General features: G+C 38.8%; 3 protein-coding genes across 6 annotated transcripts in view; 1 reads left to right on the forward strand and 2 right to left on the reverse strand.

The window, feature by feature from the left end:
* Positions 1-1,123: 1,123 nt before the first annotated feature.
* LOC131977266 (ras-related protein Rab-8A) lies at positions 1,124-8,210 on the reverse strand. Its single transcript, XM_059340478.1, has 8 exons — positions 8,034-8,210; positions 7,493-7,553; positions 5,681-5,741; positions 5,177-5,254; positions 4,870-4,959; positions 4,671-4,736; positions 3,523-3,573; positions 1,124-3,391 (listed from the first exon to the last, which is right to left on the reverse strand). The coding sequence occupies exons 1-8, from the start codon at positions 8,155-8,157 to the stop codon at positions 3,302-3,304; spliced, it is 621 nt and encodes a 206-aa protein (XP_059196461.1). The 5' UTR covers positions 8,158-8,210; the 3' UTR covers positions 1,124-3,301.
* Positions 8,211-11,267: 3,057 nt separating this feature from the next.
* LOC131977267 (small ribosomal subunit protein eS27-like) lies at positions 11,268-13,240 on the forward strand. The gene is made up of 4 exons (XM_059340479.1): positions 11,268-11,423; positions 11,814-11,919; positions 12,092-12,202; positions 12,616-13,240. Exons 1-4 carry the CDS (start codon positions 11,418-11,420, stop codon positions 12,642-12,644), a joined length of 252 nt encoding a protein of 83 aa, XP_059196462.1. The 5' UTR covers positions 11,268-11,417; the 3' UTR covers positions 12,645-13,240.
* tpm4a (tropomyosin 4a) overlaps positions 12,986-24,284 on the reverse strand; it is a 29,288-nt gene continuing 17,989 nt past the window's right edge. For 2 of the 4 annotated variants that reach the window (XM_059340473.1, XM_059340474.1), the window contains 7 exons: positions 20,775-20,908; positions 20,296-20,413; positions 20,096-20,166; positions 19,921-19,996; positions 17,413-17,475; positions 16,235-16,304; positions 12,986-14,341 (listed from right to left, as the gene is read on the reverse strand). In XM_059340473.1, coding sequence (XP_059196456.1) covers positions 14,259-14,341; positions 16,235-16,304; positions 17,413-17,475; positions 19,921-19,996; positions 20,096-20,166; positions 20,296-20,413; positions 20,775-20,908 — 615 coding nt within the window. In that variant the 3' untranslated portion in view covers positions 12,986-14,258. The other 2 variants (XM_059340475.1, XM_059340476.1) reach the window with 1 other exon arrangement.

Below are 24,284 nucleotides of genomic sequence, written 5' to 3' on the forward strand. Positions count from 1 at the left end.
CTGTCTGAGATTGTTGCTTAAACAGACTCTTTTTTTTAGTGTGGCACTATGGCTGCAGCTTATCGGAGAGCTTCAGGCAAGCCTTAATGTAAGACTGTAAGTTACACCCATGATACAAATTCAGGTGTTAGCTTTGAATAAACAATTTATTGATCGACACTGGTTAAAAATTGATATCTTGGGATTTTCAGCGAGGGTACGGCGGGAAAGTCCCGGGAATATTTGGCTAGAATTGCCGGGATACTGTCATGCGTCAGTCAGTTCCTGCAAATGTAATGGACAACTGCCAGTGTTCTGCCCTTTCATTCTGCTTACTGTGAGAGACATGAAATGCATTTTGGATTAATTCCATGTGGAAACTGAATTTGTATACATCAAAAGCACCTTTTTACACTATGCTTGTTCCCTGTCACTGGGTTTGGCAGTAGCTATCATCGATAACTGAAGTGAAATGATGTAACTAACTGGTTCTTAACCTTTTTCTTTTTAAACATAAAGTTCCCTTAATTCTATTCCAAATGTATAACACTATACATTAAAGCACTTTTCTTCATACAATGACCTAACTATATTAAGCAATCGTTCTACTTGGCCTGAGGACTGCTTCAACTTCATTACTTTGATTTCATGACATGTTAATGCTGGTTACATAATGTCCAAAAGCTTCCATGACTTTCATCTGCTGTTGTAAAACTACGTTAACACTTTAATTCATGGCTTTAGGAGCCATTACTGTCGGTTACACTGTTTTTAAACAAACTATCATTCTGTAGAGCAACTTCAGGAACAGAATCAATCTGGAAAGTTTTCTTCCCACATGATTGGTCTAAGAAAAAGGTCGGGTCTTACTACCATATTACATCTCAAGAATACCTAACATACTCTTCTGCAGCTTCAAGCATAACATTTAGCCTTTTGCCTCATTTGTTGGTCATACTGACAAGAAAAAAAAAATCAAAAGGCACACAAGTCCTGCCCTAGAAGAAAGCTATAGGTAACTGTAGGTCCCTGAAGTTAAAAACGGGCATATTGACAGTATGCAAACATAACAAGCAAACCAACCTTCATATTGTTTCACATTGTCTATGATTTTCCAAAAAAAGAAAGATAAGTTGACGAAACATATTTTTTAAGAATCTCATTTTTAATAAATCATCAAAACATATCTACAAAACGTGTAGATCAATAAGATTTATGAACCTTCAGTACAATCATTGTAGATCTTATTTACAATTGCTGAATTATTTAGTTGATTCCCCATGAAATACATCAATCAGCAACGAAATCCAAATTTAGTTAGGGAATGCTGAAGATATGTCAACAGAGACCTGACAAATTCATAGTTGGGGAGAATCAAAAGAATTAAGCTCATTTTACAGATTGAATTCAAATTCAAGTCATGATTTGACCTAATCTAAGAGCCAGTTCAACCAAAATTGTGCCAAAAGTCCAACCATGTTAACGATATAAATCCACAGGTTAACACCGACGCAGTTACAGATTCAATTAAATGACTCACCACTGCTAGAAATAATTTCCTCTCGCTGTGAAACGTCAGAGGGGATTTTTGTCAGTTTTCAATAAATTTCCTATTCTTACGTCTGAACAGCTCGAACAAATACAATAGAATTTGGAGTGACAGCAGAAAATAAAACAGCAAGAATCCTTTGCACATTTCTAATCTCAAATAAAGCTTGTCAAGTCAAATGTGCAAAGCTTTTTGAGGTTTTCTACGCACCCAGAATGCATAGTTCAGATGGCCATAATACTGGGCCAAAACAAGACATGGGGTAACTGGAGAGAGGGGGGGAACAAGAGAGAGACTAGGTGGGTGAGGGATGGGTGCATCTGGGGTTCCAAAAGCATCAATGGGAATGGGAATGCATAAAAAGCTGGAAAAAGAGAAATATCAATTAATTGGAATGTTGTACTGGGGGAAAACATCTCTAAATCAAAGGCCTGCTGTATATTTTCATTATACGAACTTAAAAGACAAGGTTTCAGTGCTCAGATGTCTTTAGGAAGCCCAGATAGGGTACATGGAAAACTTGTGCATGAATATTCTTTGCTTTTCAGTTAAACACAGTCAACACATGTTAAGAACGTTTTTTACAGAAAGAACAAAAGGAAAAGTGCATAATAATCAATAAGAACATAAAAGGGCACTTTGTCATTTTGGTGCTATGTTTTGTTTAACTCCATAAATACTGCTACAGCACAGCTCCCATCCAAGGCCCAGAAAACGGCTGTGTACATGTTCCCCCATTGGAACTAACAACAAGAAGACGTATGAATGCATAAACAACATTGCTGTGATTCCTTCTGTCCCACCACTGTGGAACTGTATTGCCTCCAGGTGTCAAAGTTAGGTATTGCTCGTCGACCAGCACAAGTGCATCAAAAAAACATCTACCTCCCACCAATCACCTCTCATCTTAACCATAGAAATTGCAATACCTAAAATGATAAGACAAGCAACTACAAAAGGAATCGGTGTGCCCTTAAAACAAGTATAATTTGCCAAGAACCCAGTCTTACTGCAACTGTGTGAATACTTAAGAAAATCTGGGCCACATACACATTACATTGCACATTAAAGTGTTCACAAGAGGAATGTTTCAGCCTAAGAAATAAAGAAAGACACCAGTAGAAAAGATGGACATGTTAACCCCAATGTTGATATGATGAGTAAAATGCGCTGGCACTACCCTTTCAAATGGTGACTCATAATCAGTGATATATATTTACATGTTGCCTTTACCTAATGTGGATATATAAAAGTCTAAGCCAACCAGTCAGTACACAAATGTGGCCTGTACTCTCATCCCCGTGGATAACTATATCACATTATTCAACATATGGAGTATATTCAAAATTAGGAAGCCCATTGGACCAGAAAGCCTTTCGTGGAAGTATAGTTTAGGCTACTTTTAGTGATAAGAATCGAATAATTAGGACCTCACCAAGTGACACCAACAAGAGGTGAAATCTAGGAATCAGACAGGTTTGATCGTCTCTATTGTCTCACGAGGAGGCAGTCTTTAAAAGTCAATAAAATCTAAAGGGTTTAAGTTGGAATCTAATGAGCAACCATAAAAAAAAAAAAAAGAGTTAGCATCTAACAGAGGCCACAGTAGTTAGATTCACAGTTGTCGAGGGAACCAAGAGTGCGATAAACTTTCCGAACAGAGATAAAGAGAAGCAGGAAGAGAAGTGAAGAAAACTCAGAGTGTGCTCTGTCCAGTTCTGTCCAGTGGGGGACACAGTTAAGGCGATGGTGGATGCCGAGACTCCCGTCTCCTCACAGGAGCGTGCAGCGGAAGAAACTGCTCTTCTTGGGTTGTTCTGTAATCTTTACTCCTTGACTGCTGCCCTGTGGGTTATTGCCCTCCTAAACAGATGAGAAAGCACATTAAAATAAAAGAACAGCAAAAAAAAAAAACACCAGCACATGATGCAACACAACACAGATACCACAAACTGTAACAGCCTGTCTATGTTTCCACTCTTTTAAATTCTTACCAGCTTCTTGTCCATCTTTGCTTTAATGTCTCTGGCAAGGGTCATGAAGGCCTGCAGACAAAAAAGGTGAATATTTAATAATTACAATTATATTACATTAAACCACATTAATGATAGTACTCGGAGTGGAAGCAATGGTTTTGGAAAAGGAAGATTGTGGGTAAATTAAAGCAAGAAAACCTTATGCTGCTGTGTCTACACTACAAGCACATCAGATGTGCTTTTTACTTGCAAGTCTCCTGCAACAGATATATTCTCATTTTAATCTATGCAGCTGTCTGCATCACCTCCGTGCAGGCCACTGTTCGGGCTGCATATCATAGGCGTAACCATTTTTTAAAAATCATATTATCTTTATGTTCTTATCACCTTGTTCTTTGATTTTATTGTTTCTGGTGGCATATTTTGTCCTTTATCGCAGCATAATCCTTATCTAAATGTGCAACATGTTTTGAAAGGTGGTACAAAAGGCAAGTTTTCTTTTTCCTTTCTCAGACTTTATCTGAGCCTATGGGATTGTGAGGAGCAGCTTTATGTGAGATCCTTTTTGCGGTCTACACATGGGGTTGGTCATCAATAATTGTATACAGGAGGCAAATAATGAATATGATATGCGCACACTCATCAGTTTGCGGTGAGCAGATTGCATTGTATTATGCATCTCATTTAATGGCTTAGTATAACATAAGACACTAATCATATGTGGACAGGCTGATTATAGTTCCGCTTTTGAGTTCCTACTTTATTATTCTGGCTGCCTCGTCTGCAACCACTGTGATCTCTATATTAGGGATGACAAGAAAACTGATGCTTCAGCAGTACTCATTCTGGTGATGCAACTCTTCCGGACTTGTCAGCGGCAACATATGTACAAATGTGCCTGCAAATGTTCGACTCATCCATTAAATGCCAAATGATGAAGAACATCTAACGACACGGTAGAACAACACGTTGTTGATAACAAACAGTGCACTACAAATCAGTCGTGTATGGAAGTACTTTGCGTTCCAGGAGGACTATCAGGCATTAATGATAAGTTAGTATGAAAACGGTGCCATTTAACTTTTCAGATGAAGTTCAATGGCCAAACTCTTTATGACAATACTTTCAGCTGTAAATGAAAAATCGCAGAAAAGGTGTGAACTCACATTCTCAACATTGATGTTCGCCTTTGCACTGGTCTCCATGAACTTGATACCGTACTCTAGCGCCAGCTGATAACAGGAGAGAAAGAGACAGAATGGGTGTCAGTTTTAGACACAACAAGCCAAGATAATGAATGCATATATATGTAAGAGAGCAAGGTTTCTGCGTTTCTGCATTAATTTGGCAATTTTATCATCCCACCTTCTCTCCTCTGTCTTTGGACACCTGTCGCTTGTCATTGACGTCACATTTGTTCCCAAGGACCATCCTCTCCACATCTGCTGAGGCATGCTGTGGAAGACAAAGTGAACAGACAGGACAATGATAAGTAATGGAATGCATTAGATGTATGCACATCCTTTAGCTCTTTGCATAAATCAATGACAAAATAAAACACAACCAAACATGCATACATAACAAATGGATATCACTTTTTGTACATACAGATGTGTGCAAACACATGAACACACAAATCTAGTCACAATATTTACTAATGAAAAACATTTACCTCTTCTATATTCCGTATCCAGTTCTTGATGTTGTCAAAGGACTTCTCATTGGTAATGTCATACACTAACATAATGCCCTGGGGAGGAAAAGACAAAACAATTGAGCAGCCAGACAACAAAGAAATCATCCTGTATCAATTATTCTCAGTCCACAGAGACAGACTTTAAAAAGTTGTATAATGTGATTTTTTTGCTGTACATGTCAACTCTTATTAGTGATAAATGACATGATATTGCAGCCTCAAGGGAAAGCAAGCCAAACATAGGCATCCAGTTAAACTTGAACTAAAGGAGAGGCTAAAAAATGCAATAACAATGCACTCTGAGTGCACCTCAAAAGGTGTGTTTTCAAAATTACCAACAATAACAACAATGCTGGGTGTGTTTCTGAAGAGGTTTGATGCTGCAGAACTCACTCCTGAGAGAACGGTTATGTCACCTATTCAGATTCCAGTGATGATAAATGCTATAGTATGAGTTGTTAAGGTGATAATGCAACTTACCATTGCTCCTCTGTAGTATGCTGTTGTGATGGTCCTGAACCTCTCTTGTCCTGCTGTATCCCTAAATTTACAAAAGAAAACCATTTTTTTTTACTTTGCCAAACTTAGCTAGATTTTCATCAATGTGCATTATACAAAGAGCCTAGAAAGAAGCAAGGGGAAACAGTTGTCTGTCAAAAGTTTAAAATAAAGAATACATAATAAACTTGTTAACTGTCTCATTTCAGTGTTGTGTGTTATTATACTGCAAACTAGACACAATTACATCCAAGAATCAGCTGAGTTTTGTTAAATACTGCAAGACCAGCAACTTTGAAGACACCAAGGACAGGATTTGTGAGCTGCATTGTGCAGCCCCAGGGCACAGCTGTCATTAGTTATAGTTACTTTAAACCAAATGTTTTGCTTCTACAAGTATTAAAGATTCAAATTCATAACATGTATGCATTTGTGGATGTGAAATATCTTATCTTACTGTAATCATAGACTGTATGAAAACAGTGTATGTTTCGGTTTCAGTTCTAGATTTTCTCTTGTCCAGCAGCGTCTTGCACGGTCACTCTCTCCTTTTCTTTCATCAGTCAACATACTCCTTGCCTCTACTGTGATGTCATTCAAGGATGCTGAACTGGTGTCCAGGCATTATACCACACAACTCCTCACCAACGCGTCCTGGGCCTGAAAACCTCCTTCTCCCCGCAGTCTAAGCTCCTGTGCTAGCTGTGTAAACATCTACACTTCCCGGGTAGTCTTGTGGTCTGTGTGCTGTCAAGTGGATCTTACTGCTTGTGTTCAAACTCAGATTTAACTGAGCGAACTGACTGCAGCTACAGTTAGTAAGTTACATTTTTCTGTCGTTCAGAAAACTCCCGGAATTAGCGGATGTGTAGGCAAAGCAATAGAAAGCTAGAGCTGTCACTGTGGAATTATGTTAAAATGATATTCTCTTAGAATCTGAAAACACACTTTACAGCACCACTGACGTGTGTTGTTACTATAACAACTAATAAACAATCGCCATTTTGTTTTGGATCAGCCAACAGTGCAAAGTCCCTTTCTAGTTCTGTGGAGTTAACACATCACAGGCTACATCTGTTTTCAAAGCACATGAATAAAACAGATGTTGATATTCTCATCTAAGCTTTAAAGCAAGTTCCCTCAAATATCCCTTTGATACACCAGTATTTGCAGAGGATATAATGGTACAAAGGTTGTTTAACCTGTAATCTGAGGACACAGTTATCTGAACTTTTATATTTACCAAGAGCTGGTATTTATTCTGTATATTTCAAATACAAGAAATATCATAAAGCCAAAGGCATTGCCAAGAGAGGCTGCAAAAATGGCACAAAGTTTTAAAGATAGGAAACCTGAGTTGTGTCTGGTTTAACAACCGTGTGATACAGATTCCAGTATTGGAAATAATAGAACCAGATCTCCACCAGATCCAAGGTATATATATATATATGTGTGTGTGTGTGTGTGTGTGTGTGTGTGTGTGTGTGTGTGTGTGTATTTTAACAGGCTCCCATTGTCACAAGGGTTGATTTGGTGATGCCATCATAACTTAAAGTCACTTCACTTTATGCTGTGCTCCCATGAGAAACAGAAGTCAGTTAATTAGATACACAACAGTCCAATATAACTGGTATGCAACAAAACCCTTTATATTGGAGGACTATTGTATTAGATTGTGTTAAATTACCCTAACAAAGTGGCCTGGGCTTAATTAGCACCAATCATGAGTCTGTCTTCCTCATTTGTAGGTTAGGCTGTTAAGTGAAAGCATTTTGTTTATTGCTACCATCTTACCATATCTGTAGCTTGATCTTCTTTCCATCTAATTCTATTGTTCTGATCTTGAAATCAATACCTGTGGAAAAACAAAAGTCAAATAATTCAAGTTAAGCACATCTTTCATATGCACTGAAACTGTCTCAGCATTCCTTTAGTAGTAATGTTTGATTTCTAGAGTGGTTGACGTGCTAATATTTGCTGTAACGTTGGCTACTTGAGTGCGAAGTACAAATGAAAAATGACACTGCCAACTCGCTCACTGACAGCTTGTTAGTTCAGCTTGCCATAGTTAGTATTTATCTCCTGTTACAGCTTTGGTGGAGTAACCATCATACAGCTCATATACACTGGGGCTTTCCTTAGTAAAGCTTCTGCTTACAATATCATTGTTAGCTCTGTAAAAGCCCCCCTAACAAGCCGGCTGGGCTGCTTCCTGACTAGCTACTACAAGATGAATGCTAGCCAGAAAAGTTAGCAACAAATTAGCATGACGGGATGGGCTGCTCCTGTACCACTTTTCGGTAAAGACAATAGTAATTATACGACTTTTACCCACCTATAGTGGAGATAAACGTTGAGTTGAAGGCATCTTCTGAAAATCTGAATAGCACACAGGTCTTCCCGACGCCTGAATCGCCGATTAAAAGTAGTTTAAACAAGTAATCGTAAGTCTTCGCCATGTTATTAGCTATCTTACTAATGCGGATATCCCGCCCGCTGTGGAGACAGAGACGTCACTGTTGCCTAGCTGCCTGTTGGTCAAATCCACTGTCACTCTGCTCTGTCCTCGTGGCTCCGGAAGTCCGCTGCTCTAACGGAGGGTTTGCGCGATTTGATGTGTATGGTCACCCGGAATAAAAGATATGTTAATTAGCCGTAGACAAAGTGATTACTTCCCTCATAGCGCATCGTGTGGGATGGATGTTATAATAATAATAATAATAATAATAATAAGAAGAAGAAGAAGAAGAAGAAGAAGAAGAAGAAGAAGAAGAAGAATATTAATATTAGTAATAATACATTTTATTTTACTTTTCATAAAGAAATCTCAAAGTGCTACAGAAACCAGAAACAAAATAAACAAAAGACTAAGAGAAAAATCAGACACATTAACCCTCTGGAGTCCATCTATTTATTGAAAATACACATGTTTTATTTACAGTAATAACTTTATTTATATATCATATGTAGACAAGCTGAGAAAGCCAGTTGAAAGTGCAATCATAGGAGTTTTCACAGTGTGCCATTTATGTTTCTATACCATTTTTTAAATGAGAATTTTCTTTCTACAATGAAAATTACTACTATTTTTAATTTACATGCAAATAGACTGTTTTGTAGTTTTATTATTTATTATTTTTTCTGATGTTTTTGTGTGAAAAAAAAATTGTACATTTCCATAGACACATGTGTCTTTTGTTTGGAAAAGTCTGACAAGTTTGTGTGGAGAAAAAGGAGCCATGCATGTGATGTAAGGACAGACTGAAAGATGCTAAACAGAGACAGAAATGAATGCATAGGAAGTTGACAAATAGGAATCAAAATCTCCTGGATGTCAGAGGTTTAAATCAGAAGTAGATAAAAAGACACAGGTAATAAAGTACATTAAAGAAAACAGCTAAAGGAGGAAATTAAGGTGCAGAGACAATAATAAAAACATAAGGACAACCTAAAAATGCCTGCCTGAACAAAAAAGTTTTTAAGGCCTTTTTAAAAAAAAAAAAAGTGTCCACAGACTGGGGTTGTCGTAGATGTTCAGGGAGAGAGTTCCAGATGTGGGGGGCAGCGGAGCAGAAGGCTCGATCTACCATGGTGTCGTGTGCGGGGCTGATGGAGGAGGTTTATACTTTGGGACTGGAGGTCACGGGTGGATGAGTGAGGGGTAAGGAGGTCTTTGAGGTATTGCGGGGCGTTGCTGTAGATGCAAAGGTGGGTGATGAGGGCGATCTTGTATTGAATTCTTGAGGCTATGGGAAGCCAGTGTAGGTTCTGAAGAATGGGGGTGATGTGGTCGTATTTGCAGGTTTTCATCAGAGTTCGTGCAGCACAGTTCTGAATGAATTGAAGTTTCTGGGGGTGTTTGTTCACCAAATAGCCAACATTGGGTTGGTGTAGTGGTGGGTGCTGCATCAGTGACACAGGGCCAGCTCTGGCCTTTTGGGGGCCTTAAGCAGGCTGTCGTGTGTGGGTGCCCACTTATATAGACCAATTATTTGTATACATACAGTCATGGAAAAAAATTATGAGACAACCCTTTTTCTTCAATTTCTTGTTAATTTTAATGCCTGGTTCAACTAAATGTATATTTGTTTGGACAAATATAATGAAAACAACAAAACTAGCTCCTAAGAGTTTAATTTAAGAGCAGATATCTAGCCATTTTCCCTTTTTTTTTGATAGTAACCAAAATTATTATCAAGAAAACCATGGAAAATGGATAGACATCAGCTCTTAAATTAAACTCTTGTTAGCTATTTTTGTTGTTATCATTATATGTGTCCAAACAAATGTACCTTTCGTTGTACCAGGCACTCAATAAATTGAAGTGTGGTCTTATCATTTTTTTGCATGACTGTACATGCATGTTGGTTGCAAAAGAAAAAGAAAAGAAAAAAACGAGCAGAGAGTTTGACCCAGAGAGTTTGTCCCCAAATCCACTGTAGTCTCATTAAGCCATTTTTTCGAGGCCACATAAAAACTTCAAAATTCACAAGTTGGGGAATTTTACTTACGTACTATATGTCGTTAAAACAAATGCAAACATCTCCTCAGCTTGTGTTAGCCACAGACCTTATTTCAGGCATCTTACCACCAACCCATTTAAAATCCTCATTGAGTTTGAGAGGAGAGACCCCAGGGTGCTAAAATGCTAAAAACTTGCTTACTGGTTTAAGAACTCAATCCTGTGGCATAACATCATATTATATATGATGATGATGATTCAACATTATTGTCATTGCACAAAGTACACGAAATGCAGTATGGAATAAGCAGAAACACACCTCCAACACTGTATCCAGTTCTCTTTATACAGCCATGGTGTATGAGCAGAATCAGGCAGCAACCTCCCGGTCTGAGCAGTGAAGCAAATCCAGAAGTAAGTATGTATTCTTTCAAAAATTCCAACAGGGGGCGTCAATGTCGGTTGCAAAAGAACTCCGGTCCTATCTATCTCAATACAAAATGAGACTACTTCTCACTTGACCTCACCTCAGAAAAAAATATTCTGCAACACTACTAGTTGTCATTGGATCATTACATGCTCATACACTAAAATACAATTATTTTATGTTTATACACACCCATGTTTTTATTTCTGACTTTTTTGTGTATGTGCTATAAAATGGCACTTGTATTGCTTTTCATGTTGTTATTTCTTGTTGCTTTCTGTCATTGTTGTTGTTGATTTATTTTTTTGTTTTATATATTTTTCATATGGGGTTTTCAACCTCTCCCGCAATTAATATTCTCTTTAATTTCTGTTTTTTTGTAATTGTCTTTTTTTAGGGTGCAAATACATAAATACAAATAAATACAAAAATACTTACCTAATAAATCAAGTGTGAAGTAGTCATTTTCCTATTGACTTGCATCCTAAATGGACCTCTCTTCTCTTTGATAAAAAAAAAAACAGCCCTAGTTAGATAACAAATAGCTTTCTATTCATGGCTGTTCTGACTCTTGATTTTTACTGTTTACAAAAGTAAGTATTAAAGCAACATTATATAATCAACGTGGACCAGTTAATCCAGTATCATCTGTTGCTCCGCCTCTGAAGACAGAGGCCCCGCCTGCTCGGTCTCTTCCGGTACAGATGGTAAACGTCCATCAGAACGAAAACAAAACGAAGTTCTGTTGCAAGGACTGAGAGAGGCGCGCTTCAAATCTCACTTACTACATTGTATTTGCATTGGACGATACTCCTGTGATTAGATCCAAAATGCGCGTAAGTGATACTCTTTTTCTTTTTCTCTTTTTTCTGGTTAAGAGACGTTAGAACAGTTGTAATTGATAGAAAGCCACTCAAGTACTCTAATAACTGACAAACATTATATAGAAACCTGATGAGAAGGATGTATTATCCAGTGAATACATTAGGTGTACATCGGAAATGTGTTTTAAAATCATTCTGTATGTTATGTTCAGTATACAGGTGTATCAGGTCTTAGAAATGATGCAAGGCTTGTCTGGACATGTCTGTGTAGCAATTAATTCACCACACAGTAGGGGGCATAGTGCGGGAGTTAAAGTCAGTCAAACAGTCAGCAGGGTGAATAATAAAGATTACGACACTAACTATTCTTCTAATTAGGTTGTCCTCTGATCTCTGTTGCAGGACAAGGATCTGTTGTACCCCAGTCTTGCCAAGGAGAGGAGCAGGCACAAGAAGAAGAGGCTGGTGCAGAGTCCCAACTCCTTCTTCATGGATGTCAAATGCACAGGTATGACTGCACTTTGCAACTCATTTTCGTCCTTTTTTGGATTTAAAGTCAAGGTTCAGTGTTACCTTTATTGTCCCAGTTGGCGGGATATTTTTTGCAGCCGTGGTTCACATAAAAACAGTGAAATAAAATGAAGAATATCATAATGTATCTCTTTCTCTGTACTCCACAGGCTGTTACAAGATCACCACCATCTTCAGCCATTCCCAGACAGTGGTACCTTGTGCAGGCTGCTCTTTAATCCTCTGCCAACCAGCAGGGGGGAAATGCAGACTAACAGAAGGTAAAACGCGCGCGCGCACACACACACACACACACACACAGTAAGGCTGATAAAAAAGGGCCATTGCTATTTAACAGAACAATCTGCATAGCAATTGGAAGACAAATATATATATATATATATATATATATATATATATATATATATATACATATATATACACATATATATATATATATACATATATATATATACACATATACATACACATATATACATACACATATATATATACATATATACACATATATATATATACATATATATACATATATATACACATATATATACACATATATATACATATATATATATATATATATACTTGCATGTGTAAGTTAGTGGTTATATGATCATTGATGACAACTTGTTAAAAACTAAAAAGCAAAACTGTGTTTGATTTGTCTGTCTAGGCTGTGCCTTCAGGAAGAAATATTCCTGAGCAGAAATATGAAGTACATCCCTGGAAGGCAGCAGAATGGAAAAATGGACCATTGACAAATGAGTCTGAGCCTCACACACTCCATGATGTTGATTAAGTGGGTTAAGTCCTTTTTAGAGACATTTATCTATCTGTATCTTAATTTTGTGGAGGAAACTTTCATCAAGGAGCAAGGCTAACTCAATTTAAACTTTAAGTACATTTCTATATGCTGGGGTTAAATTTGATGTATATCAGATTGATATGATGAAGCACTTAATGCAGATGTGTTTTGACAACTTCTGTTGAATGAGTAAAACAATCTTTTGAAATCTTCAAAATGCATAAATAAGCACACTAAATCACGGTTTCTGTAAAACATTTATTAGGTTGACATGAAGGGGGTTGGTGAATGGAATATTTCAAAATGGTCTCGATCACGTGTGAGGCTCTTTTCATGGCCCTGGCATGAGATGAAACCATGATGACCGTCACAAACAAAAATAAAACATTTTAAGAATTTATTGTCTGTGTTATGTGTGTTCTTTGGTCTTGAGAGTTCCCCTGGCAAAAAAAGAAGTGGTGTAACTGAAACAAAAATAATCAAAGCAATACAATTTCTCAAATACCTAACATTATTCTACTATATACAATAAGTATCCATGGTTGATAAAACTTGAGCTTCCAGTGGTTTGGGGTTCAGCTCGCTCATGTAATACAACATATTGTAAATCTAGTATATATCGGCTACATTATGGCGTATAGTTGGCAATGATGAAAGTGTCAACGGTCAAGTGAAGCTTAGGGAAAGGTAGTAGAGTTTAGAAATGCATGTCACTGCTATACTGTGCATGCACGGCTGTCATGTTCTGCAGACGCCCACACTAAAAATAAAGTAGAAAACATTTGATGCACATAAATACTCTGTGCACCATCAACATGTAGACTTTAAGGATAATCAGTGAGGCATTACTTGTGAATGAAACGTAAAGAGTGACTGAACATGTGCTTTCCATAAGGTCACCTGTACGTTTGACCACCATGCTGTTTAAACAAAAAACAGATTCAGGAGGATACATAAGCACATAAACTGACTTTCATGTAGTCTCTTGACAGCATGACCAGACAAACAAGACTGTTGACTAACTTCATATCACCACTAGGTGGCACTGTAGAGCCATATTAATGTAGACTGAGCGAATCCCAAATGCCATCTGTAGCATATGTATTAAAATAATCAGACAGAGGCTTAATGTATGTGCACATAAAATGTAAAATTGAGCCAGTTTTAGTGGTACAGTGACCAAATCTGAGGTTTCTTTGGGTGTGTTAGTTGCCAGTTCTTCCTAAATAAGTGGTCAAAAATAATTTCTGGGGAGAATTTCTGCTCTTACAGCTGGATATAAAAAAGAAAATAAAAAAAAGCGATGAGGTCAAAATAACTTCCCATCTTAAAAAAATAAAATAAAGAAACATAGTTGTGCCTTAGAAAAAAAAACATCAAGGGGCAAGCATTAAGTTAATCCCCCTTCACATGGGGAATAAAGATTTTATAGCTCGAAATGTGGAATGAAGTCGAACATTAAAGGAATGTTACATGATGATCTCATCCTCTCCGGCTTCCTCTCTGTGTGTTTATAAGCTGTTCAGTTCCTGCAGGGTCTGGTCCAGGACTTGATGCATGCCAAGGTTCTCCTCTTTGGCTTTTGATAATTTTTCTGGAGAGAAGAAGAAAAATGACACAGTGAAGCTTCAACCATCAGCAAATAATACAGCCTGGAGATGTATTCTCCTTTATAGGTTGCTGGCGAACCAGGACAGAGCACTGTTTTACTGAACAGATGTTTTGCATAACTATTTTGGTTAAAGTTGTGCCACATGCAAAAACCTCAACCACACCGCTGTGCCTTTCATGCACAAACTGCTGACTGTCGTTCTCTGTCCGAGGACTGTTAGTAGATTACAGTATGGACCTTTTAAATTATTTAAATTGAATATATATTATGCAGAGTTCCCACACATTTTCATGGACAAAATGTCAAAACTTTTACATTTTTGTAAGTGTAGTGTTTTGAGTGAAACTAAACGGCAAATTGTTGGTCACTGGAGTGCTTTTCAATTTTCCAGCATTATAATAAAAAAAATGGGAGATAATATACATGATGATTAAATGCTGTCATGCATTGATGTGAGGTTACCTCAACTGCTACAGAAAATGAATTTGGTGTTGTGCTACATTACGAGGAACGTTTTCCACTGAAGATTAGTGTAACAATTTTTTTTTATTGAACACAACTAAATCCTATGACTTTTTCCATGACTGTGGGAACCCTGAAGATCAAAAACCATCAAAAGGGAGTTAGATTTACAACCCAAAGAGTGTTTTAAAGGGTCAAAGGGGTTTGCAAACTGCATTAACTCACACAAAATAACCAGAGTAAATCTCACCTTGTCTCATAAACTTGCTGATAAGTAGACGTACAATGTACATTTAACTGTTGGTTACTTTTTACAAAAATCACAGAGTGCATTGCGATGTACAGTACACTATGTAGATGCATCAAATATTTGACATAAAACATCAATCTTGGTTGAAAAGTCAAGAACAGAGAGACAAAAGCTGTGAAGTAGGAAAGAAAAGTATTTTTAATTAATTATTTCCTGCATAGTAACATGGGAAGAAGGCACATACAGTGTGATTCACAGAGAGAAGATGAATCCAAAGCCAGAGACAGAAAAAGGGAAGCGAGAGGCAGCGAGAGCATCTACAGAGATGTCATGTCATTGAGGGCATGGTCCAGCTCCTCACTAATGGCTTTGTACTTGAGCTTCTGAGCATACAATTCATCTGGAGGTCAGAGGTCGACAGGAAGTACAGGCAGGTGTCAGGGACAGCAGCGACACAAACAAGCCGAAAGCGGTATAAGAATGAGGGACAGATGGAGGCAAAGAGCAGAGGGAGGAAGGAGAAGACAAAAAAATAGGTCAGGCTTTTTAAAGATGCAGAAATGCTTGGAAGAAAGAATGGTGCATATCTAATTACGCTTGCGGCAGAGTGAGCTTTGAGCATTTTAAGCCTGTTCTGAATGTCTCGTAAAACTGCCCCAATAACTATAAACTCGGCTGCATGTGGTTCTACAACTAAATAATGCTGACCCAAAAACATGCGAGCACATTCTGTGCTCTTTGTGGCACGGCAGGCATAGTTGTCCTTCAGAAACAAGGGGCTTCCATTAGCTTAGGAGTTTCCATACATTTGGCAGGGAGCCCTTTTCTTTTCCACAGAAACTATTTGCAGTGTTGCTGAAATAGGACACTCCTTCCGAGGTCCATTTCAAACTGAATGTAACTGTGCATGTGTGCATAAAAGATGGATTAGGATTAGAGCTGGTGCTGGCCTACAGGAAACTCCACTCATTTATCTTCTTTTGGTTCATAAACATGCAGTTCACTAATTTACTGAAGTTGAATGCAAATTTAGGCCCAGAGGAGCAGTTGTTCATTTAAAGTCATTCATGAATTTGCTTTGCAGTTGTTTAAAATGTATATTTTGGTGCAAACAAAGTGGTGCAACACTATATCATAACATGTGAGTGGTGCTGATCTCATACCTTCCAGGTCATCAATGGATTTTTCCAGTTTGGCCACTGTCCTTTCTGCAAACTCTGCACGGGTCTCAGCCTGACAGAAACATGGACAGAGATGTTAAAAAGGTGAACAAATGAGCTATAACAAAGTGAATTTGACCTACAGGACTGGACCACCGCAGAGGAAATTACTTTACATTCAGGGTTTCAATGCATGCAGAGATAAAGCAGATAAAATGAATAAAGACCAAAAAAAATCATAAATATACTAACAAAAAATACAATTCTCTCTTCTATTTCATTTCAAAAAATATATTATTTTATGCTTTTATTTGTTGTCTTTTCCATATGTGTACCATAAGTTGTCTTTAACTACTTTAAGTTATACTCCAAGCTGAATTTTTATTAAATATTTTAACTAATTTTATTTTATGGTGGCCACCCTCTAACCATTGTTGTTGTTGTTGTTGTTGAATAATGATTAATGATTAATGTAAATATGGTTGTTTAAGTGCTGAAACTGCAATAAAACTTCTGAAACGTTGATTCTCAACCAGGGGTCCGAGGACCACTGGGTGTCCTTATGGGAGTTCCAAGGGGTTCACACAAAACAATTTACAGCGAGCAGAATGAAGAGCCCATGTTTACATTTTCCCAGGCAGTTTTGCAGCGAACAGTACGATAGCCTCGCCTGGAAACCAGATGAATCTGACAAGCTCTGTCAGATGTCTGATTTCCAGCCAACCTGTTCCTGGATGGACCAATCACAACTCTTAAACATCCTAATACTGGGTGGGTTTTTTAATATGACTAGTGTCCAAATGAACCCTCTTTCCCTGGACAGGTTTATAATATATGTCTATTTTATTTATGAAGTTTATCGTCAATATATTGATATACGTTGTTTCACCATCATCATATTTTAGTTATTATCTGACGGCCACAAACAGACACATTGCTATACATCCTGCAAACAGCTGTGTTTAAAAAAGAAAAACAGTATTAAAATTAAGTGGCATTTTTATTTCTCTTTTCCAAAACAAATGCACGCTCGAGCCAGATCTTTGCAACATGAGGCGGTGGTGCTCATGGACACACTACACTACCAAAACACTACCACTTTTGCTTTAAAGTGTGTGCTAATCTGTTTTTTAGTGAAACCTTTCCTTTTTGCTACGGGATCACTAGAATCTGAATCTCACCTCCTTCAGTTTGTCAGTCAGAACTTTGATCTCCTCCTCGTACTTGTCTTCTTTTTCTGAGTACTGTTGACACACACAGACACAGAGAGAGAAACAGCATTAGCAAACACATGCTCACACATGCTTTCAACTACAAATGTGAACACACAAACTCTCTCTATCATCCAAGATTTTATAATTGCCCCAACAGCTATGACACCACTCCCTCGGAGGAGTAATATGTATAGGGGGGGGAGGTAGGGGCACGAGGAGAGGCGAGGTGTTGTCCTGGCCCTGGAACAAGTTGTGCTGCGATGCCAACCATGGCTGGCCTGACCGAACAAAGCAAATGGCATGTATTGCTAAAGGAGAGCAGTCATGTGGTTAACCTGGCATGCTGTCACACTGCCTGTCTGTGCCTGGGGAGGAATTTAAGGTAGGAAACAGGAAGAATGTGCAGCAGGTCTCTACTGGCTGCTGATTCACATATACAGAAACACCATACACTGCCATTAACCCAGCCCAAACAAAAACAGCCTCAGTTGCTAATTTGTCAACGACAAGTTATTGAGCAAACATACACTACTGGTCAAAAGTTTTAGAACACACCAACTTTTCCAGAATTTAATTGAAAATGATGCAGTTTAATGTCTCAGTCTACTCTGAAATTAATGCACATTTGCAACATTTAAAATTCTTTATCGAGCATGATAGTGTTTTGAAAGTAGAAAAAGGATTCAAAATCACATTTTATGTTGAACTAAAGGACTAAAAAAAGACACAAAATGACTTACAAAGACATGAAAAGAATAAAAAAATTGACAAAATAGCCCAAGACTCCATAGAGTTAAGTTGTTAACCCATTTCTTGTTCCCTGAAAAAGGCCGAATTCTGAAATGTGCATTATCTTTCAGTTTTGGTTAACCTTACCTTTTATTATTTACCTCTGGCAGTTCACCACTTACCTTTGTACCCTTTCAAGCTGTTCATTTGACTTGAACTGCTTGAATTTCAATAAAAAATTGAAAAATTGGGGTGTTCTAAAACTTTTGACCGGTCGTGTATATATAAGACTTCAGGTCTTGCCCTCTTCATACGTCCAGGTTTTCATGTAAACAAAACAAAATAAACTGCTGCATTGTAAGTAGGGCCTCATGATACACAATTATAATGGTGGGAGTATGAAACAGTACTTTGGTGATGTGGTATCCCTCCCTGCTCACTCAAATTACTGCCCACTGAGCCACGATAACAGCCCAAATGATAGGATACAGGGAAGTGGAGATGAGTATGTGCTGTGTGCCAGACCTGCTGTTCAGTATATACTATTGTTTATATTTAGGTTGTGTATTCAGAAAAGAGAACACAAACAACTCCATAAAACATCAGTTGGCTTTATAACTATTTGCCAAAATAATGAGAAAATTAAATTTTACCAGTGGTGCATTTTGACGAGATACAGTGAATGCATCCTGAGTTGGTTTAGTGAGCCTTTTACAAATGCCAGACGTGCTTCTCTTAAATATTACAAGGTAAAAAAAAAGGTAAGTTTGCCCTTTTTTCCATGTGGTAAAAATCACACTGATCTGGCACCTCAGGAGGCCAATAAAAGTATTACTTTACTTTTTAGTCATCGATATGCACATTAACAGAACTTTTAAAAAGCAATTTTGTTATGCTGGTTAGACTTGCTAGTATTTATATATTGCTGTCTCTATTGTTTTGTACCACTCTGGATTATCCTTGAGAAGTATGACTTTAACTACCCAGCAGAGGCTGGTGTTTCAGCTTTGTAAAGTATTTGAACCTGTATATTATACTATTATGCAAATAGAATTTCTGACATTAAAATTTTATTAAATAATGGAAAAATACATTTGTAGTAACAGCAACCACTGCTTACACTAATGGTTAAGAACTGTGAACTCTTGAAGCAGCTCATAATTGTGAGCTTAAAATTCACTTTAACATCCGTGACGCCTGATTTCTTTTCATTCATTCAGAATTCTGGAAATTCTGGTAAATGCCTCGTGGGCTGCAAGGCCAGTAACAGCAATCTCAGAAAAAATTGTGTGGAAAAAAAATGGACCTACTGGCCTCGGCCCACATGATGCTGGAACACATCCCATCAGATTAGGGGGTTACACGGTCCCAGTGTACAAGTCTAGTACAGAAGCAGGGTCATTTAATTGCCTTTAATCTTCTAAAAAAGTTGTTGTCAAAGACAGAATGCAATGACCTGCACATCCTATTTGACCTACATTCAATTGAATACAAAAGAAAGACTAAATATTAAATGTTGAAACTGATTAGCATGTTTTTTGCAAACATGCATTCTGTTTTAAATTTCTGTTTTAGACAGCAGCCCGACATTTTGGAATCAGGGTTGTATACTGTAAAGCGAGAGGACCTCCCAGCAGGTGAGATATGTTGTGTGAACGGAGCAGTTAGGGCTGTAAATGGGGATGATCCAGGAGAAATATTATGTTTAACCCTGCAAATATCTCACAAGCAACATGACGCCCTCACCTTCTCAGACTGGGCTTCTAAGGACTTTAGGTTGTTGGTCACGTTTTTCAGCTCCTCCTCCAGGTCACTGGCTTTACTGTGGAGAGAGGCCGACACATGCTTGGCTTTAATGGAAGAGCAGGGAGTGAGGGCATGTGTGTATTTGTGCTCACATTTGTGTGTTTACTGGTTTTACCCTTCTGACAACTCGGCCCTCTCCTCAGCTCTCTCCAGGTCTCCCTCCAGGATCACCAGCTTACGGGCCACCTGGGACGAAAAACATTACAACTGTTTGGACTTGAAGCACAACGGAATCCGAAAAACATAGAGAAAGGAAGAGTAGGAAGGAGTGCATCCCAATTAAAGTTTTAGTCAGTCATGCTGCTAATATCTCACCTCCTCATATTTGCGGTCAGCCTCCTCTGCGATGTGTTTAGCCTCCTTCAGCTGCATCTCCTGAATCTCCATCTTCTCCTCGTCCTTCATCGCTCGGTTCTCAATCACCTTCATCCCTCTGATTGGAAAAGACGTACATTTAAATGATGATTTGAAAGCCAGGTGTTGCAGTGAAAACTGGTTCTCAGGCACAAACGCACATAAACAAATTTTTTTTTTTTAAGATTTTTTTTGGGCATTTTGTAGCTTTATTGAGAGAGAGCGAGAGAGAGATATTGAGAGTGAAAGGGGGAGACAGAGGAGGAGACATGCAGGAAAGGGCTCCGAGCCGGATTCGAACCCGGGCCGCCCGCATACGAGGACTGGGCCTTTGTGGTACGCGCTCTACCAGGTGTGCCACCGGGAACACCCCACATAAACAAAATTTTAATCTAAAAAAATATCAAAGTTGAATTTTGCTTTCAATGACTTGAACTGACCTCTCACTCTCGTCTGCGGCCTTCTCAGCCTCCTCCAGTTTCTGCAGTGCTGTGGCCAGCCTCTCCTGGGCTCGGTCCAACTCCTCCTCCACCAGCTGGATCCTACGGTTAAGAGCTGCTACATCACCCTCCGCCTGACAGGAGAAAAAAATGGGGGAAGAGAGAAATTTAGTCATTCATTCAACTTTAAATCATCCAAGCTCCCCTACCCGCCCTCTTCCCACCATAAAACAGGAAGAGAAGAAGAAAACACAAAGAGAGCAGCAGGGAGAGAGAAAAGAGAGCTGCTCGACCAAAGGATATGAACAGAAAGAGGTGCGAGAAGCAACCCGTTGCTCCATTCTAACAAAATCAACTGGGTACAAATCAACACATCCACTCTAAAATAGCTGAATTCATGCTATTGGGATGAGATGAGTGAGATAGTTTAACTTAATGCTGTTCATATTAAATGTATCATTGTTTTAAGCTTTCTGTAAGACCATGTGGAACGTCGTAAAAAAGACAAATGAAACAGGGATCAAAGTTTAAATTTCTACTTTTATATCTTAATCATGAGTATCCATATAAAGAGAGTGTAGAACAAACTCACAAAAAGTTCCGTTTTTCCCACCAAAATAAACATGCACATCCAGTTTTTTTTAAGATCAGGAAAATCCACTAAATGTAGGTACATGAGCCAGCAGATGCTTATTCTTTCCTGGTGTGTCACATTCAACATCACGAGTGCAACGGAAAAAAAGGTTAGTGAACAACATGGAGGCGAGTGAATTGTGTTAGTGGTTATTTCTTTTTCATATCTGTTACTTATTCAGTTTCGCCTTCAAACTGGGTGCAATTTACATTGTCTTGAAGGGTACATAACACACCCACTTTACAAAACCACACACCCCCCTATACAACTTCCTGAATGAATGGTGCTTTCCATTTGGAGTCACGATTTCAGAGCTTCTGTTCAGAAATTTTCACCTGGAACGCCCCCTGAAATTGGATTTTCGACTCTAAAAGTAGGAGGATTGTCAACAACCCCAACCTCAAAATCAAAGGTGGCTACTCTGTGCATCAACAGTAGTGAAAACTGTAGTAAAATACTGTTTATTAGCACTGCTATCGTATGTCTCTCATTAAATCAGTTGTACACACAGTACTGTCCAACTTCTATCAGTGGGAATGTTGTCTTGGTGTTTATAGGCGCAAAATACCACATAATGGGTTGTTATGAATGGGTTTTGCCTACAATGACTAACCTGCCAGAAGCAAACCCCACTTCTCCGCCCTGATGAAATAATGGTTTTGCAACTTGTTGTACTGGAACACAGTCGACTTTGGTATGACATCATTCCCAGCTCCACTTTCCAGGGTAAATGTAACGCAGCATGATGTACTTTAACTCAAACCATGATCTTTTCCTAAACCTAACCAAGTAGTTTTGGCCAGGGAATGAGTGCTGATTGTAAACTTTCCCACGAAAGACAAAAGCCAGATGTTGGTTTGTGTCAGCGGGTTTTTTTCCAGGGGGAAAGGGGCTAAAGACTGAATCCAAATAAAGAAGTCTTTCTGCAAGTGAACTAAAACACATTCAAATCCATCTGTAAATGAGATACTGTAATCTATTCTCCATGCTCTCTGGGCTGCTCATGTTTCACAGATCAATAGTTGTCGTGCTGATGAAAAATAAGTGAAATAGAGACAGCTGGAGGTCCTTGGAGGATCGGATATCGGAGCGCAGCCTATTACTAACTGCTGAGTCTTGCAGGAAAGTGTAATCCTTTTAATATCTGAAGATCACAGGACTTTGGATTTGAATGAAACATTCACAAAACACAATTTCCGGTGACTGTGAATGAAAAACTGGACCAAGTAGGATGGACAAATAGGCTTCTTCTCATCTGCCCTTGGTAAACAAAGGCAGAGAGAGGAAAAAGAAAGCAAACAGACAACTATACAGGCATTTCCTCTCTGTTGGACAGGGAGTTTATCCAACCACAACCTCCTACGGAGCCGCTTTCAAACTGGAAAGTCAGTTTTCATGTAAAGGTTACCACAAAGACATTGTCCACTGTTAAAAGTTTACAACCAAACAGCGCTGCATAACTGCACTTTTGAACTGCTACAATTATTCATTGCAACCTGCAGCACTCACACAAGTTTACTCCCCGTTAGTGAAACGAAGCAGCTGGGGATTTCTTAGACAAACAGACGTTATTCTGTGTGCAGTTGCAGGGCAGCAGTTAGTAGGTCAGTGACTCATTAGCTAGTCATTCAGTCCAGAAGTCAGGTTGCCAGTCAGATGAACAGTCAAAGTGTCTGCAATTCAGCTTACAGGTGGGTGAGTCATTTTGATACGCATTTAGAGAGACAAAGGAGAAAGGACTGGCAATGAGCAGGAAAGGTAACACTGCAGAGAGAGGAAGTGAGAGCTCAGAAAGCTCAGTGGAAAAGAGTTATTAAGTCTGTTTGTGCTGCGAATAAATAAACCTCCATATAGTTTATTCTTCCATTCTGTCATAGACTTAATATTTCAGGAAATGAAAGCATGGTTTCCTGCTTCTTGGCAGCTGGCACAGGCCTCTCGTTTTAATTTTTAGGATTTTCTCCCTCTCGTCTGCATGTCATCCTAGACTGCTGACTAGTCAGTCAGTCTTTCCACCTCTCCTCTCTCTCTCTCTCTCTCTCTCTCTGTCTGTCCTCTCCCAGGTCCTGGCCTACTGCACCCAGAGCTGCCGGGGGAGGCTGATGATATGAGACAGGAAATGTCTGTCGGACTAGCGTTGAAATGCCTTAAAACAGCCAGCACTTGATAGAGGAAAACCTAACCCAACACCGAATGAATGAAAAGTCATAAATCGGTCGAACATCTTGAAATCACATCAGCAATGTCCTTCACATAGGTCTGCGCCTGTCGACACTACTGTTCATCTGGCCGGTGAGAAACGTTGGACAGAATTTAACCGGAGCCTGAAATAACAGATATTGTTATACTCCCTGGGTGAAGCAATGTGCGTGTGTGTCTGCTCACAAACAAACATGCTATTCATGAGCTTTAGGTCAGTTACACTGGCACATCAGATGCTGTAATGCACTTGCAGACACACGCACGCTCTGCAAACATGCAACCAGACACGCTCGTTCTGTCAATCTCTGCCAAACAAACAACACCAGCTAGCAACCGGCTAGTTTCCCGCCCAGTAAAACGTGTCGTCAAGCAACACACGAACACCAAAAATAAAAAAGCCTGAGCTATCGTGGTAGTAAATCTACACTCGCAAACAAAGTGTGCAACCTGGTGTGTTTTCTGACATCAGATTTTCACAATCACGGCAGGGGAATCCCCTTATAGACAGAGACAGCTTTGTCAAGTGAGAAAGCTTATGTGCATACAGTACATGCCTCTAATTCACTCAGGCATGACCACAGAAGAGTTGTTCCTGTTAGACCTGAAGGTAATGTTGAGAATAAAGTCTCGTCTGCAGCTCATAATAAAACAGTTAACCAATGCTTGAAATACAT

The sequence above is a fragment of the Centropristis striata genome, chromosome 9 (genome assembly GCF_030273125.1).
Source record: "Centropristis striata isolate RG_2023a ecotype Rhode Island chromosome 9, C.striata_1.0, whole genome shotgun sequence".
NCBI lineage: Eukaryota > Metazoa > Chordata > Actinopteri > Perciformes > Serranidae > Centropristis > Centropristis striata.

Excerpts from the sequence above, each read along its gene's own strand:
- LOC131977267 (XM_059340479.1), top strand. Across the intron at positions 11,920-12,091 it reads CATGGATGTCAAATGCACAG|GCTGTTACAAGATCACCACC; the intron begins GTATGACTGCAC and ends TGTACTCCACAG. Across the intron at positions 12,203-12,615 it reads GAAATGCAGACTAACAGAAG|GCTGTGCCTTCAGGAAGAAA; the intron begins GTAAAACGCGCG and ends TTGTCTGTCTAG.
- LOC131977266 (XM_059340478.1), bottom strand. The coding sequence starts at position 8,157 with ATGGCGAAGACTTACGATTACTTGTTTAAACTACTTTTAATCGGCGAT. Across the intron at positions 7,554-8,033 it reads AACGTTTATCTCCACTATAG|GTATTGATTTCAAGATCAGA; the intron begins GTGGGTAAAAGT and ends GTTTTTCCACAG. Across the intron at positions 3,574-4,670 it reads CGAACATCAATGTTGAGAAT|GCCTTCATGACCCTTGCCAG; the intron begins GTGAGTTCACAC and ends TTTTGTCTGCAG.